This window comes from Dasypus novemcinctus, chromosome 24 (assembly GCF_030445035.2).
Source record: "Dasypus novemcinctus isolate mDasNov1 chromosome 24, mDasNov1.1.hap2, whole genome shotgun sequence".
In the NCBI taxonomy this organism is placed as follows: domain Eukaryota; kingdom Metazoa; phylum Chordata; class Mammalia; order Cingulata; family Dasypodidae; genus Dasypus; species Dasypus novemcinctus.
The window spans coordinates 4,820,746-4,837,011 of record NC_080696.1 but is presented as its reverse complement, the minus strand read 5'-3'; the positions used below and the strand labels follow the sequence as shown (position 1 = coordinate 4,837,011).

The following is a 16,266-nucleotide window of genomic DNA, read 5'->3' as shown; positions in this document are numbered from 1 at the left end:
CAAAGCAAAAATAAGAACTACAAAGTAAGATAATGGGAAACTATAAACACGGTGAGAAATTTTAACTCACTCTTCATAACTGACATAAAAAGGTGACAGAGCATCACATCCAACAACTGAGAATATGCATTCATTTGAAGTAGCCATGAAATGTTTACAAATTGTTGAAAAATTAAGAAATACATTTCTATCAACCCCAAAGGTCAAGAAAGAATCATAATGGAAATAAGAAAATATTTTAACTAGAATAATGACAAAAATACTAATATCCCCACGGGAGTTGCTGAAGGCAGGGAGAGGGGAAAAGAGGTGTGATATTGGGGCATTTTGGGGACTTGGAATTGTCCTCAATGATATTGCAGGGACAGATGCAGGACACTAGATATCCTGCCATAACCCACTGAATGGACTGGGAGAGAGTGTAAACTACAATGTGCTCATCAAATGCAATGAATGCACCACACTAACGAAAGAAGTTGTCGATGTGAGAGAAGTGGGGGGTGTGGGGTATATGGGAACCTCTTATATTTTTTAATGTAACGTTTTGTGTGATCCATGTACCTTAAAACAAAAAAAAGGAATAAAAATAAATAAGTAATACTAATATTAACATGAGATGTAGTGAAAATAAACTTAGAGGGAAATGTATAACCTTACATGAAAACTGCAGAAAATAAAAGCTAAAAAGTACTGAGTTTGGTATCCATTTACTGTTGCATTGACCAAAACATAGCCACTGCCATATGTGGCTTAGTAGTAAGCACTCAAAATGTGACAAATCCAAACTGAGATGTGCCCTAAGTGCAGAATGCACACAACAGAACTTGAAGGTATAATATTAAAAAAACTCATTAAAGTAATTTTTTAATGATGACATGTTGATGGGAAACAGACTTTGGCCCAGTGGTTAGGGCGTCTGTCTACCATATGGGAGGTCCGCGGTTCAAACCCCGGGCCTCCTTGACCCGTGTGGAGCTGGCCATGCACAGCGCTGATGTGCGCAAGGAGTGCCCTGCCACGCAAGGGTGTCCCCGTGTGGGGGAGCCCCACGCGCAAGGAGTGCGCCCGAGAGGAAAGCCGCCCAGCGTGAAAAGAAAGAGCAGCCTGCCCAGGAATGGCGCCGCCCACACTTCCCGTGCCGCTGATGACAACAGAAGCGGATAAAGAACCAAGACACAGCAAATAGACACCGAGAACAGACAACCAGGGGGGGGTGGGGGGAATTAAATAAATAAATAAATCTTTAAAAAAAAAAAAAAAAGATGACATATTGAAATGATAATATTTTGGAGATAGTGGGTTAAATAAATCATTAAATATTATTTTCACCTTTTCTTTTTCATAGCTACTATAAAATTTAGAAGTATATATGTGGTTCCCATATCTAAAGAATCTAGAAAAGGAACTTTAACAAACCCCTCCCCAAAGAATCTAGAAAAGGAACTTTAACAAACCCCTCCCCAAAAGAGAGAAAGAAATAAGAAAAAGAGTTAATGAAGTATAAACCACACATAGGAAAGTCTCAATAAGGTCCAAGTTGGTACTTTGAAAAGATAAACAAAACTGACAAACCTTTAGCAAGACTCGTCAAGATAAAAAAAAAAAAGTGTGTCTGTGTGGAATGACAAATAGCTAATAACCAGGATGAAAAAGAGGGATTATCACTGCATATTCTACAGACATCAAAAAGTTAATGAGAATTATAATTTATGTTAAAATTTTTAAAAATGTAGATGAAAATGGGCAAATTCCTGGAAAAACATCATTATTTACAAAACAGACACAAAATGAACTAGAAAACCTAAATTATCCTACAACTATGAAAGAAAACTGAATCACCAATTTTATCCCCCTCCCCCAAGAAAACTCCAGGCTTCAGTGGCTTCAATAAGTTCTACCAAAGGTAGAAAGGAGGAATAACTGCAATCTCCAACATCTCCCAGAAATGGAGGGGCGGGGAATGATACTCCCTAACTCATTTATGAGGCTATTATATAAATCTAATACCAAAACTTAACAAGACTATTCAGAGAATTACAGTTCAACCTCATGAATCTAAATATGAAATCTTCAACAAAGTATTAGCAGACCAAATCCAGCAATAACTTCATAACATGTTATGACAAAGTTGTATTTATACCAGTACTTGCAGGTTGGTCTGACAGAAAATAAATAATGCAATTCACCACATATGAACAGATTAAAGGGAAAAAAATCAAATGATCAATGATCATAATACATGAAGAACAGTTTGATAAAATTCAGTATCAAATTATGATTAAAATGTCTTAGCAAACTGCAAACAGAAGTGAACTTCCTTAGCCTGAAAAATGGCATCTACAAAATTCTACAGGATAGGGAAACGGACTTTGGCCCAGTGGTTAGGGCGTCCGTCTACCATATGGGAGGTCTGCGGTTCAAACCCCGGGCCTCCTTGACCCGTGTGGAGCTGGCCATGCGCAGCGCTGATGCGCCGTGCCACGCAGGGGTGTCCCCCGCGTGGGGGAGCCCCACGCGCAAGGAGTGCGCCCGTGAGGAGAGCCGCCCAGCGTGAAAAGAAAGAGCAGCCTGCCCAGGAATGGCGCCGCCCACACTTCCCGTGCCGCTGACGACAACAGAAGCGGACAAAGAAACAAGACGCAGCAAATAGACACCAAGAACAGACAACCAGGGGAGGGGGGGAAATTAAATAAATAAATAAATCTTTAAAAAAAAAAAAACATTCTACAGGATATATATATTTAATATGGAAATGCAGAACACTTCCCCTCTGAAGTCAAGAATAAGACAGACACCTACTATCACCAAGCATACTCAACATTGCAACAGAGGGCTTAACCAATATGACCCCTATGAAGAAAACTATACAACTATGAGAGTCATTAAAAAAGACTTAACTAGAATAAATATATAGTGTTCGTCAACTAGAAGGCTCATATTGTAAAGGTGTCAATTCTACCCAAAAGATCTATAATTCAATGCAATCCCTGAAAGTTTTTCAATGGAATTTGAAAAGGTAATTTTATGTTAATAATATCTAAAGTGGAAGAACTTGCTCTACCAGACATCAAGATTTCTAACAAAGCAATAGTAGTTAAGGGGGTACTGGCTCAAGGATACACAAATCTATAGGGGGAAACTAGACAACCCAGAAAAAGACCCATGTGTTTAATTGAGAACACTGTGGTGAATGTGAGAAGAACAGACTTTTCAGTAAAAAGTGCTGGGATAATGAGGAACCACACAAACAGGAAATGAATTTCTGAGAGAGATCACTTTTTAAAAACATCAACTAGGAATAACGTAAAAAATTGTAAAAAGCTTTCTATTACAAAACAATCACAAAGGAAAAGTTACTGGAATGACATGGGGCTTCTCAATAGGGAGATGGACTGGAATACAGTCTTCAAAATTCTGAATGAAAATAATCTGCAATCAAGCCTGAGTGTCGAGTAAGGACATTTTAACTGTGCAAGGCATCTAAGTACTGGCTTGCAATGCTGGCTCCCTTTCAGAGGAAACAAGTGCAGGGTGTACGCTAACAAAAGGAGCGCCTTAACCCGAACAAAGAGGAGGACAGAAAGCCTGGAACAACAGGCCCGACACAGAAGATGGAAGATTCTAGAACCTCAGTGAAGGGAAGCCCCAGTTACGGTTTAGGCTTGGAGAGAAGCCCAAGTCTACTACTTGGGTAAACTTCACAGCAACAGCATCCACACTAGGAAAACTGTGGAAACAATTTCTATACAAAAGAGATGTGACCTAGCCAATCCTCGTAAAGCAACACAACAAAATATAATGTAACTGAGAAACGGGAGGTATGAAAACACACAAATTTTTGTGGAAGCAGATGTGGCTCAAGTGGTTGAGCTCCGCTTCCCACATGGGAGGTCCAAGGTTTGGTTTCCCATGCCTCCTAAAAACAAAGAAACAAGAAACAAACAAACAAACGAAAAACCAACTTAGGGGAGCCAATGTGGCTCAGTGGTTGAGCGCCGGCTATCTGGGTTGAATCCCCAGCCCTGGTACCTCAAAAAAATAATAATTTCGCATGATGCCAACAGAATGCTCTCTTGGTTCTTTTAATCCCCATTAATCCCCAATCACATACACGCCTCAATTTTGACTTTCAAAGAAGCACAAACACTAGTCCAGTTTATTTTTCATTTGGCATGGGAACTTAAAGGCCTAAAGGTAAAGGAGAGAGTCTCCAGCTTGAGCAAACTAGAGTGCAAGTCCACCAACGTCTTTCTTTCAAATGTCAACAAGTGCATATTACTGAGGGACAGCTTGGCAGCTTCTTTGTTCTTAGGTCCTATTTCTAATGCTTGGAAATAAAGTTTAATCCAAACTAAGGGAGAAACACTGACTGAGAAATAGAAAATGAGCAATCAAAAAGCACGTGCAAAATACAAAGGATCATAAAATTTTGTTAGAAGAGTATTTGTATAATGTACAAACTGTGTTATCTGAAAATTGTCTACGTGTCTAAATAATAATACTAATGCAAGAGTTTATACACATCCTCAGGATTCAAAGTTCCCTTTAATTCTAATTAAAATACTTAAACATAATAATAGGCATAGGAAAACTTTAAAATACTTGCAAAAAACTAGGTACAAAGAATATATACAACTTCAAAACATGCTAGAGAAATTTGAATTAGTGTTGTGAAATATTTGCTTAATTTTAAACAGTCTTACTAAGAAAACAACTGATTCTAATAGTGTAACAAGGGCATAACTTCTAAAGTAAAAGAGCTTGACAAGCAAACGAATAGTTTAAAATTGGGCAAAAGTTTAAAGTTTAAATATACATCTTTGGAATAAAAAGTCTTAGCCTCTCAATCAGAAAAAACTCTAGGCTAATGCCATTCTTCTCTGCACTCTTTCCAAGAACTCAGGACTGTGTTCTTACCTGGAATAAGATCTGCATAGGTCAAGCTAACATACAAGATGCTGATAAGTATTTTATCAGCAAGTGGATCAAGAGCACTTCCCAAAGCTGATTTCTGATTGGCCCAGTTTCGAGCAATAAATCCATCCAACTGAAAACAGAAGTTATTTTTTAAGTAAATGTCATAATAGGTACAGAGCAGAGATCTTGAAGTTTAAGAGATACCAGAATAATCACTGTACTTTCATATTTAATGTCAACATACTTTCTCATTTCTATTATACTTTCTTTCTCAATGTCTTCCCAGTATTTCTCAATAATTTTACAATGCTCTTTTTTGGGATAAACCCAGTCACAAATTCAGAGTTGTAAACAACCCTTCCAAAAGTCACAGAACGCCCAGCTGACGGGGCCTGGGCTAGGACCACCATCTTCTGACCCACGGGCTGATTTCCTCAGAGCTAAAGCAGTGGCTTGTACTTATAAGGATTTCCTTTTGGCTGTAAGACTCTCTAACTTTCATGACCCCTACTACCTTTCCCATAATATAACCCAGTTGTTCAAATTACAACTGTTAATGTTCTGTTTTAATACTGTTAATTAGATATTGACTGTATTCCACAGCTGTACTTGAATAAGACTCTTCCTCTGCACCTGGCCTAGCTGAAATTTTTGATACCTAAATTACTTATTTCACTAATCCTGGAAACAAATTATATTTTAATAACAAGGTCACACTTGACTGATTGCCAGTAAGCCAAATGGGGCCTGCATGCTGGTTTTGTTTGACTTGCCCAGAGCTCTTAAAAATATAAACTAGTTGCCACTATTTATATATTCAAAGTCTTCCCACTGAAATGTGGATCTCCAGCCTAAGGTGAGAAATTGAAAGATTTGGCTCTCTTGGGGCCACGAAATGCACTGAAATCAAGTAATACCTATTTCATTATACACAGTAGCCATTTTCTGGTTTACCCAAGTCCCTACCTGGCTTCTACTTATTTTAACTTCAGGTTTCAACAAACATTTAAATTTTCTATTCTTTCCTAGGAAAAAGATAAGATTAATTTAGACAATTAAATATGAACATTTTAAGAGATAACTAAATCCTCTGTATCTCAAGCATTCCAATAAGAGAGGAGCAGTACAGGGCAGTGGTTAAGAACATGGTTTTTGAAACTGAACGGAACTGAGTGCAAATCCTGGCTGTTCCACTTACTAGCTGTGCAACCCTGAGCAAGATACTCAGCCTCACTAAGCCTCAGTTTCCTCATCTGTAACCAGAGATATATTATCTACCTCAAAGTGTTATTTGTCCTCATTACATAATGTGCTTAATATTTAACCAATGCTCAGCACATAGTAAATCCTCAGTTATTCAGTATCAGTTACTATTACTAGAGCAATCAAAATTCTATTTTCCTCTTACCTACCCTAGAACTGGGAGTTGGGGCCTTAGAAGACCCAGGCTTCAGTTCAGCTTCAACTGGAGAAGCCTTAACCTCCCACGTGCTCAGTCTTACTACCCCCCATCATTCCCTAACCCACATGAGATTCCAAGGCCATCACACTGTCACTCCACAGTAAACATCTGTAACTCCCTCACCCCTGCTGAAACACAACTATCCCTAAACTCCAGACTGCGACCAAGCAACTGAACACCGCTCAAGATAAACACACAAACAGGCTGGTTGGTCTTACTTCAGATTCGTGACTGCACGCAATACTTCCTGGCAATCCCACACCTGCTTACTGTGTCCACCTTTTCTTCTCACACCGCCTGCCCTTACTTCAGACCCACTCCTTCTCAGCCCTTCTCCTTCTGATGACCATGTCTTTATTTTCCTCAGGATAAAAGAAACAGCTTGTCACAATTTCCTCCTGTTCTACCACCAAATCCACTTCCCTTCTGCCTTCCCTGATTCCTTCCAGGATGTGCCTCCCTCCTCTCCTATCTCTCCTTAGCATTAATCTTTCTACTTCATCATTTAATTCATTGGTTAGCTGACAAAAAAACTCCCTCGTATAGCTTATCTTTAAAAACAACCCTTCCTGGACCCTCTTTCTCTATTACCCTACAAAGTAAAACTTCCTCAGTGACATGTAGTCATTACCACCTCACATCTGCTGGTCACCCCTCTCCACCTGCCCCCACCCCTGCAAGATGGCGATCATAAAGGCCACCCGTGAAGTCTGTATTTCAGTTTACTTGACTGCATATAACTGAAGCACTTTCTTCACGTAATGCCTAGGATGTCCCATTGCCAAGCTTCTTCCTTTCCCACTGGATATTCTTTCTTGGTGCCCTTTACTAGCTCTTTCTCCACTGTGCTGCTTGCTGGGAGGGAGGAAAACAGCCTGGTGCTCCTAATACTTGATTCCTCTTTCTCTCACCCACTCTTCTCCCTACATCCATCCACAATCAACTCTATCTTCAAAACACTTCTCAAACCCACCCCTTTCTCTCCAACTCCAAACTACCAGCCTGTAGTTTGGGTGGTAGCTTGGTGGCACTGGTAGCTACCCCTAGTGCTCCCAGAGATTACTACAAGCCTCCTAACAGGGCTCTCTGCTTCAGCTCTTGCTTTCCTATAATCTATTCCCCAAATACAGCACAATTCAGGCCCTCTTTTTTTCCTGCTTAAATCCCAGGTGAGTTAGTAGTCAGCTGCCTAATGACAAATCTAGAAGCATCAAAACCTTTGTGAAATATGGTGTCAGATAACTCAGGTTTCTACATACATTATTTTATATAATTAGAAAAATGTAAATGTGGCCTTACAGTCAGTGAATATTGCAATCTCATGTGGCAGTTAAAAAAAAACAACCACAAAAATCTAGGGGGAAAAAAAAAAGAAGAGAAAGCGAATCCAGTAACTGGCAAAGATCTTGGCTCTTTCGCAAAAAAAGGTTTGCACTATCAGTGTACTGGCCTTGGGCAGACTTGGAGACCACATTACTAATGCACACAGGCCTACAGGCTTCAGAGATAAAAGCAGGAGCAAAAGAGAAGGACCGAGGTTGTGAGAGTGGGGCAAGGTGGTGACAGAAGAAGCTGAACTCTGGGAAAAGAGAGGCGAGAGCTAATTTGGAGGCTCCATTTTTAAATGCCTTTTTTGAAATGCCATATAACACAAATGCTCTCCTCTCTTTATTCTCCAAAATCTTCAGTTCATTTTACACCTCGTACCAATGCTTACTGGACAGGTGGAATTTTGTTCTAGGAACCCCAAAAGGAGGAGCTGACATTACCAAAAAAGAGACTATGCAACTTTTATTAATAGAAATTAATTTCTCTCTATTCTCACTAAGTAAATACTGAGCAAAGCTGTTCAAACATAGTCAGTATGAAGGGGTGCCAAATCAATATTGCCAGCCCAGGCGCTCACATGGACTCGAGAGCAGCCTTGTGTTGAATCCTATATGCCAACTGTGCCCTGATTCTTAATGTTTCCCCTACTTTTTCCTTACTTCCCTCACTGTATAGCTCCAGGGTGTGTAGTTTTGTAAGCCATTTCAAATCCTTTATGAAACAAGGTGGGTAACAAATACAAATAATGGTATACATGATGATGGAGCTGTCTGGTCAGTCCACAAAAGTCTATTTAACACACAAAGCTGTAACTCAAGTTCTAATCTGACACACATCGACTCAATCTTCCCCTCCCCCAAAACGGATATGGTAGTGTCCAAGACCTCTTTCCTCCTGTCCATCTACTGCGGTAGTGAAGGGAGGATGGACACCTGATGCTTAGCCTAGGGTGGCCACAGGGGTGTGGAGCAGGGACCAGGAACCGAACTGAATCTGAGGGGTGCCCCCGGTCTCCTGCTAGTAGAAACCTGAGCAGAGCGCGGCCTCCAAAAGCTCCCTGGTCACACGCACCTTCCCTGGGTCAAAACAACCAGCCCACACTTTCCTTCTCCACTGGGTAAAACCAACTGTTTTTGCAGATCAGAATATTTCTCTCTACCCTGACTTACAGTAAGTAGAAATCAGCTATACAGCTTCTCTCTTTTACTTCTATTCCCAAAGCAAGCACTAAGCTTCGTGCAGATTTCTAATGGTGTTCTTTAAAATCAAGAGTTAAAAGACCCCTGGCTCTGCCTTCCTACTGCTGTAAAGATAAAGTCCCATATAAATGCTAAAGACAAGTCCTTACACAAAGTACTAGTTCACATTCATTTTAAGGATTTCCTACCAAGGAAAAGCAGGCTAAGGCTATGCTATTGCAGTGTAGCAGCAGAGATCCTGGAATTTGGAAAGGGAACAAAACACAGAGGACATTTACAACTTACCAAATCAGTTAGTCCCGCTAAAGCAAAAACTCCTAGTGCAATATTAAAATCTTCTTCAATAATCAAATAGCCCAAAACTGGGGCCAAGCCAATTCTCGTCATAGACAACATATTTGGGATTGTCCATGGGTTTTCATACTAAAACACAAAGACAAGAAAATTAAAATTAAATACTACAAATTCACACTTCAAATAACTAAACGCATTTGAAAAATACACTTACATAGTCTTTAAATTTAGTACTTTGAGTTTTTAAATCCATACTCTAATCTTTTTTACAACATCTCTCTAAAACTGTATTTCAAGAATACAGATGATGTACCACGTACCCAAATACAGACTAAGGCGTCTACTAGATAAATTGAAGTCTTTTTCTAAAGAGAGAAAACATATTATCTACTTCATTAAACTCAAACCTTTAGTATATGTCACGAAATAGCCAAATTATCAAACTCATACATTTCAGCTTAAAACATTCATTGCAAATAAACTCCCTCACTCCCCTACACAAATACGCTACACCTATCAAAGGAATGTTGAATGCTATACTTCATAGAGATCCAAATGAAAGAAAAAAAAAAAATCAAGATTTAATTCTATAACCTTATCACTAAGTTGGAGAACTGCTGGAAGAAAATGGAGTTAGGAATAGGGATTGAGAAATTTAGGAAATAAATCTTTTCAGTCTGTTCAAAACAGCAAGCCTCTAATGTTAACCCTAGAAACCCAGGACGTCACAGCTCCCACATGAGGGCTTTAGGAGTCCCTGAAACCTCATTCTGAGGCAGGGTGTTTGAAGATGCACTAACAAAAGGGCTCTCTGGCAGGTGCTCTCAAGAATATCCCTTCCTTGACAAGAGGGTATTTCAACTTTAAAAAGCCTCATCCTAGCGGAGCTAAGACACCCTGTACAAGGGTACAGAAATAGCACCAAGGAAATGCCTTTGACTAAAGGCTGGATTTTCTCCACTGAGTTTCCCACGGGACATTTTCCTCACCAGAACCCTACTTAACCTCTTTCTTAATAAGTAGCCAACTTGCCTAAACCTTAATTTGGGTTAAAAGGGGGGGGGGGAAAAGTGCCAGTCAGCATTTCTAAGACAGCTTTTCCAATTCCATGAACTACCCTGTAAGAAAAGGTGGTCTCTAAAGATATGAAGGTTGTGTTTAAAAATAGGATCTGGCAAGAGCAAATATTCAGGCAGCTTGGAGGGATAATGGGTTGCTGCTGCTGGGGTCAGGTGGCAGAACACCGTGATTGAAAGCTACAGGAAAACTCAAAAATTCTCCAAGGAACAATCATCAATCAAGAAGTAAACTTCTATTCAAGAGTCTTATATTGAAAGTAGACCCCATTATATAGTTAAATGGAAGCTTTTTTGAAATATATTCCAAATTCAAGTTCAAAGGGCAGAGTATTTTCAGAGTCCAGACAATGGACTCTGACCATACAACGGTACAGAAAAGTCAAATTCTGATCCAATATCACAGCAACTCATAGAGGCAAACAAGGTAGTTCATGATAGAGAAAAAAGAATAACAAAGCAAAAGGTGAGAATAAAGAGACCCCAGGGGGCAAAACTCAAGATAAACAGCCAGATCACTTCACCTGATGAGTTAAGGAACAGGTCTGAATACTGCTGACCTGAAAGTGGTTGTTTATAGCTCACCATAAAACATTCGTTAAAATAAAGTACCTCATTAGTTCCTAGTTACTACATTTGTAGAAGCTTCAAAATTAAAATTAAAGAGAGCTAATCTCAGATTACACAACCAGATAACCTGTGGCATACTCGACCAACTACTGGCGTTCTGGAAAGGACTTCTGCCAGGATAAGGCAACTTCAAAGCAGCCAGCATTCAAACGGCGACATGCTTTAGCTATTAGTGGAGCTGAGACCCCTGCCAGGAAGTGGCCACCTCAACCCATGCTGTACATCTGATGATAGCAGTGCAGGGGCCCAGTGAAGACATAACAATTGAAGATGTAATAATTGCATGAGTCTAGCTAACATGACATCAAAAGCTCTCCCACACACTTGCTCGGGTGTCTTTAGCTTGGGCAGTATTTCAACAGGTAAAAGGTAGGCAATAGGAGAAATTAAATGGACAAATACTTCCCTCCGTTGCCTCAAGAACAGAGTTTAAATTTTCCTCTTTCATTCCAGACTAAGAGATCTTTTAACTACGACTTAAATAATTTTAATTCCCTCCATCCAGCATACGTAGGTGGCCAAAGGACAAATGATGTTGAGCCAAACCTGCGCAGGCAAAGAGAAAGGATCGCATACCTTTTTGAAGATTCTCGCACTTGCCCTAAACATGAGGGATTCGCTTCGGAAACTTAAAAACGAACTTTTGGTTAAAGACAAGAAGCGAAGGCCATTTTTACCAATGCAATATCCAGAGGCCCTTCCAGCCACGGGTGCGGATAGAAGGGGGGAGGAGTTCAAGCTCGACCACCGAGACTGAAGGTGACCAAACATACGGCCGACCCGGTTGGCGCCCCTGAAATTCATTCCGACCGAATGACCTGCCCGTAACTTCTCTCCAGGGAGGCCGTTTGGAAGTTCTGAGGCGGAAGCGTCCAGCCTGAACCGACCCCGGCGCTTTACTCGCGCCCGGGACCAGGCCTCGGGCGGGCCGGCGACCCCGGCCCGGCCCTCCGCCTGCTTCCTCGGTACGTACCAGGCTGGCAGCGCTCGCCGGGCCCCACCGGCCGCCCGGGGCCTCGGCGGCGGCGCCCCCTCCGGCCGCGGGCCCCGGGGCCGCCTTCCCCGCGCCCGAGCAGTGGCCTCGCGGGCCGGCCCCGGGCAGCCGCGGGCCGAGCGCGAACGGGCGCAGCCCCCAGCGCGGGGCGAGGGCGCGCAAGCAGCCCAGGCGGCACGGCGCGCGCAGGCCCGGTAGTAGGGCCCCGCGGGCGCGCCTCTCGCCCGGCCGCGCCCCCCGCGTCCAGGCGGCGCCGCGCAGGGCCCCCCACGAGCCGCGCGCCACGCGCGACGCCAGCATGGCCCAGCGGCCCGCGAGCTCAGCAGCCCGGGGCACCGACGGCCCGCTTCTCCACCGAGCTCCAGCGACCCCGGGGGGGCTCGGCCCCGGGCGCCTCCATACTGGTCTTCGGGCGCCCGCGAGCCCCGCTTATCCAGGGGGCCCGGAGCCGTCAAGGACGGACGGCTTCGCGACGCTTTTGCAGCACAGCCCCCGACAGCTTCCCAGCGTCCCCGGCGGGAAATGGGAGGGGCTCGTCCGCAGGCCCGAGGCTCGCGGGGAAGGAAGGCGCGAGCGGCGCAGGCGCGGAGGGGAGAGGGCGCGCGAGCGGCGCAGGCGCAGAGGGTAGGAGGGCCGCGGGCCTGGGTTTGGACCCAGGCAAATCCGGGATAGAGGGAAGGAGGGGGAGCGGGCGCGGAGGTGTGTGTGGCGGCCTGGGTCGTCAGTGGAAGTCTATATAGTAAAGTGTCCGGTACAGAGGAATAAACCCCAGCTCTCTGCTCCTCCACTCCTGACGAGATTGAGGGGGCTGCAGGCGCTGGGGGCGCCTTGGGAAGTTCCGTGCCCCCAGCCGCTGAGTACCAAGAGCCACGCGTGGGGCCCAGGGCTTCCGTGGGCTGCCCGGCTCATCCCACCAGCAACGCTGAAGTGGGTTCCGTTAGGCCTCTGCTCTGACAGATGAGGAGAAATAGGCATAGGGAGGTTAAGAAACTTGCTTATTAGAATGTCCGAGAGAATTAACCGTCAGTTCCTCATTAAGTAATTGCTATATTGCGGTGCTCTGGAATTATTTTCTTGTTTAGTTCCGTGTCAGACAACTTCAAAGGTTCCTGCCCGCCCTGCTGCTGTCCTCCGCCGGCCGGGTAGGATGGCGGCCCCACCTTAAAGCTGATCTTCCGTAAGGGAAAGACCAGGCGAAACTGAACGTCATCGTAAATCCGAGCATTTGCTAAAGGAATGTCGTCCATTTCTAACAGACTTGGATATAAAATTTGAAAAAAATTAACCGCAGGATAAAATAAAACCTTCAAATATAGTAAATTACTTAAGTTTTTTAGAAAGCCAACTTAACTATAGAATACTCATATTTCTACCAAAATTTTATAAAGTAGCAAAGTAAAGTGTATTTTGGCCTAAGGGATTGGCAGCATCTCAATACATAGGACTTAAAAGTAACATTGCTTCTAACCATTTCGCTAACATTTTACAATAGAATATCCAGTCCTTAACTTCGTTTTCTAGAACTCAACAGGTACTAACAAATGAACAGGTTAATCTGGGATGAAGGAAGGGAAAAAGAGACCCAGTGAAACAGTTCGGGATGTGTTAGGATATACACAGTAAGTAGTAGTGGAGCATGTCTACTAACACCAGATTTAGAGCAGGGCAGGAAACCTAAAAATTCTGCACAGCAAACGCTATAATAGTTAATTTTTATCCAATAGGATTAAACTAAATAGGTTAGGTTACATATCTGAAAGGCCTGGGAATCACTGACTGACTTTTTCCCAAAATGAGGAAAAAATTAATTAAAAAACTAAGTCCTAAGAAAAATGCAAAGAAAAATCTATATTTAAAGTCTAAGCCTCATGCTTGAAATTAATTTCAAATTTTTCTCTTCATTTTATCAGAATTTTTTTTTCAAATAAGCGAAATATAATGGTCGGGTTTTATCACTATTCCTATAACTCATGAAAACGCTAACAGTAAGACAGACAAAGGACATGAAAAGAAAGCTTTTATGCCATTAGCCTTGAATAATTAGCTCCTTGACCATGGCTTATTAGTACTTTGGGAACTAATAACAATAGCTACTATTAGCAATCAGAGTGGAGGGAGCTAGCTCCCTGTCCTTTAATTTACTGAGGAAGTTGTGAAAATAAAAATTCTGCCCCTAGAAGGCGCTGTTGTCTTGCCGTTTGTGTGCTTTCCTTGGCTAAGTTGTAAGGCTCTGATAGTCTGAATAACGGTCTGTCTTACCTCTTTGCTAAAATTCCTGGAGCCTATTTGTAGGTCTTTTGAAAATCCTGCAATCTAATCATTATTTCTCACTTGTCACTTGTATTTGAAGCATGAGCTTTTTAAAAGAAAAGTCTATCCTAAATCTGTTATTGATATTTTAAGTCCCTTGATAAATTGACTAACTCTAGAGATATGTTTGTCTTGCTCTTACATTGGACATAAACATAAGGTATATAGTGTTTGTTATTTGTATTAAGTTGTTCATTCCGGGACACAATAAACAGACATTTTCTGTTTCCTGGAACTGGAAGAAAATAATTATGTAAAGAAAATAGTTTTGCAAGTGAGGATTCTAATAAATATTAAGGATTGGAAATTAAAGCAAACCAGGAAAACAGTTATTTCTCTAGGAATGTCTTGTAGGCGTGAGTTCAATTATTGGCGCTAAATCCAAAGTGTTTTGAATAGCTAGTAACCCAAATAAGACACAGGTTTAGGTGGAAGATGGACTGTGGGTAACAGTACAACTATGAGAGTGTTCTCTCATGAACAATAGTAAAGATACAATACTAACACATAGTGTTAATGAGTGGAAGCAAAGAGGATTCAGTGATCGCGTACTGAAGACTAGGACTCAGGATATTCTGAGAAGGAAGATTTATTACAACTGGCAGGGCCTGGCAGACTCCTGTCCAAAGAGCGGATCCCTGAGGAGGGGTTTTAAGTTGTTTTTGTACAACAGACACAGGTGATGGGGCCAGGAGAGGTTTAGGGGTCAAAAAGACGTTCTGTTAGTTTTTTTAGGGTTTAGCCATTTGTTTGAAACCAGCTAAGCTTGAATTAGCATATCACCCACATGCCAGGTAAGTGTGAATTAACATATTGCCCACATTCTGTCTGGATGTAACTTTTTTTGTTTTTGTTTTTAAAGATTATTTTTTATTTCTCTCCCCTCCCCCACCCCCAGTTGTCTGCTCTCTGTGTCCATTTGCTGAGTGCTCTTCTGTGTCTGCTTATGTTCTTGTCAGTGGCACCGGGAATCTGTGTCTCTTTTTGTTGTGTCATCTTACTGCATCAGCTCCCCGTGTGTGCGCTGCCACTCCTGGGCAGCTCTCCTTGCAGGGCGCACTCCTTGCACATGTGGCTCCTCTACTTGGGGTCACCCCTGTGTGGCACAGCACTCCCTGCATGCATCAGCACTGTGCGTGGGCCAGCTCACCACACAGGTCAGGAGGCCCTGGGTTTGAACCCTGGACCTCCCATATGGTAGGCAGACGCTCTATCCGTTGAGCCAAATCCGCTTTCTTGGATGTAACTTTGAATACACTTTTAGTTTACATCCTTTCTGAATATTTAAAGCCTATAGGGCCTATATCACTTAATTGGCTTTCTAGAAACAAGGCACCCTTGGATACAGAATTAGATAAGTTTGAATTCTTGCACAGGCTATATTATTAATAATAGAGGGTGTATGGAAAAAATATACCAAGTGTATGCCTTGGAACTTAGCTAGTGGTAGTCTGATGGTGTTCTTTCATAATGTGTGACAAATGTTCCATAACAGTGTAGATGTTGGAGGAGAGGTGATATATGGCAGTGCTGCACATTGTGCATGATTGTTTTGTAAGCTCACAACTACTTCTCTAATAAAAAATATGTATTAAAAAAACGAAGAAAAAAAGACACAGGTTTAAACCATTGCAATTAGTACACAAACCAACAGTCTAAATAGGAAGGCATAAAATGATTGGACTTAGATACAAAATACATGTAATCGAGAGAGTGAATTAGTGGCAGGGCCAAGCACTTTAGGCATATTAGCCCCTCAAGATTTGTAAAAATTAATTCCCCCCAACCTGTAGAATTTAGATTACTCTGTAAATTATTAAAGGTGTAAACTGATTTGTTTTATGTCAACTTCTACTGCCACCTTTTTGTCGTCCTTTCCTGAAAGAGTATTGATGTTACTGTAGTAGCAGAGAAGTCAGGTGTACGCGGTATCGAAGGCCAGGACACGAGAACTCTGAGAAGGAAGATGATTTATTTCGACTGGCCAGACTCAGCAGACTCCCATCCTGACAAAAATCGAGCCCCGAATAGAATTTTGGATTCTCTTTTATACAG

The 16,266-nt window shown here is 42.2% G+C and overlaps 1 protein-coding gene across 3 annotated transcripts in view; it reads right to left on the bottom strand.

Moving 5' to 3' along the window:
- CRLS1 (cardiolipin synthase 1) overlaps positions 1-12,397 on the bottom strand; it is a 44,969-nt gene extending 32,572 nt beyond the window's left edge. The window contains exons 1-3 of one of the 3 annotated variants that reach the window (XM_071211540.1): positions 11,881-12,397; positions 9,193-9,330; positions 4,918-5,047 (exon numbers count right to left, since the gene is read on the bottom strand). In XM_071211540.1, coding sequence (XP_071067641.1) covers positions 4,918-5,047; positions 9,193-9,330; positions 11,881-12,201 — 589 coding nt within the window. In that variant the 5' untranslated portion in view covers positions 12,202-12,397. The remainder of the gene's footprint in view (positions 1-4,917; positions 5,048-9,192; positions 9,331-11,880) is intronic. The other 2 variants (XM_071211539.1, XM_058287538.2) reach the window with 2 other exon arrangements.
- Between the last annotated feature and the right edge of the window lie 3,869 nt (positions 12,398-16,266).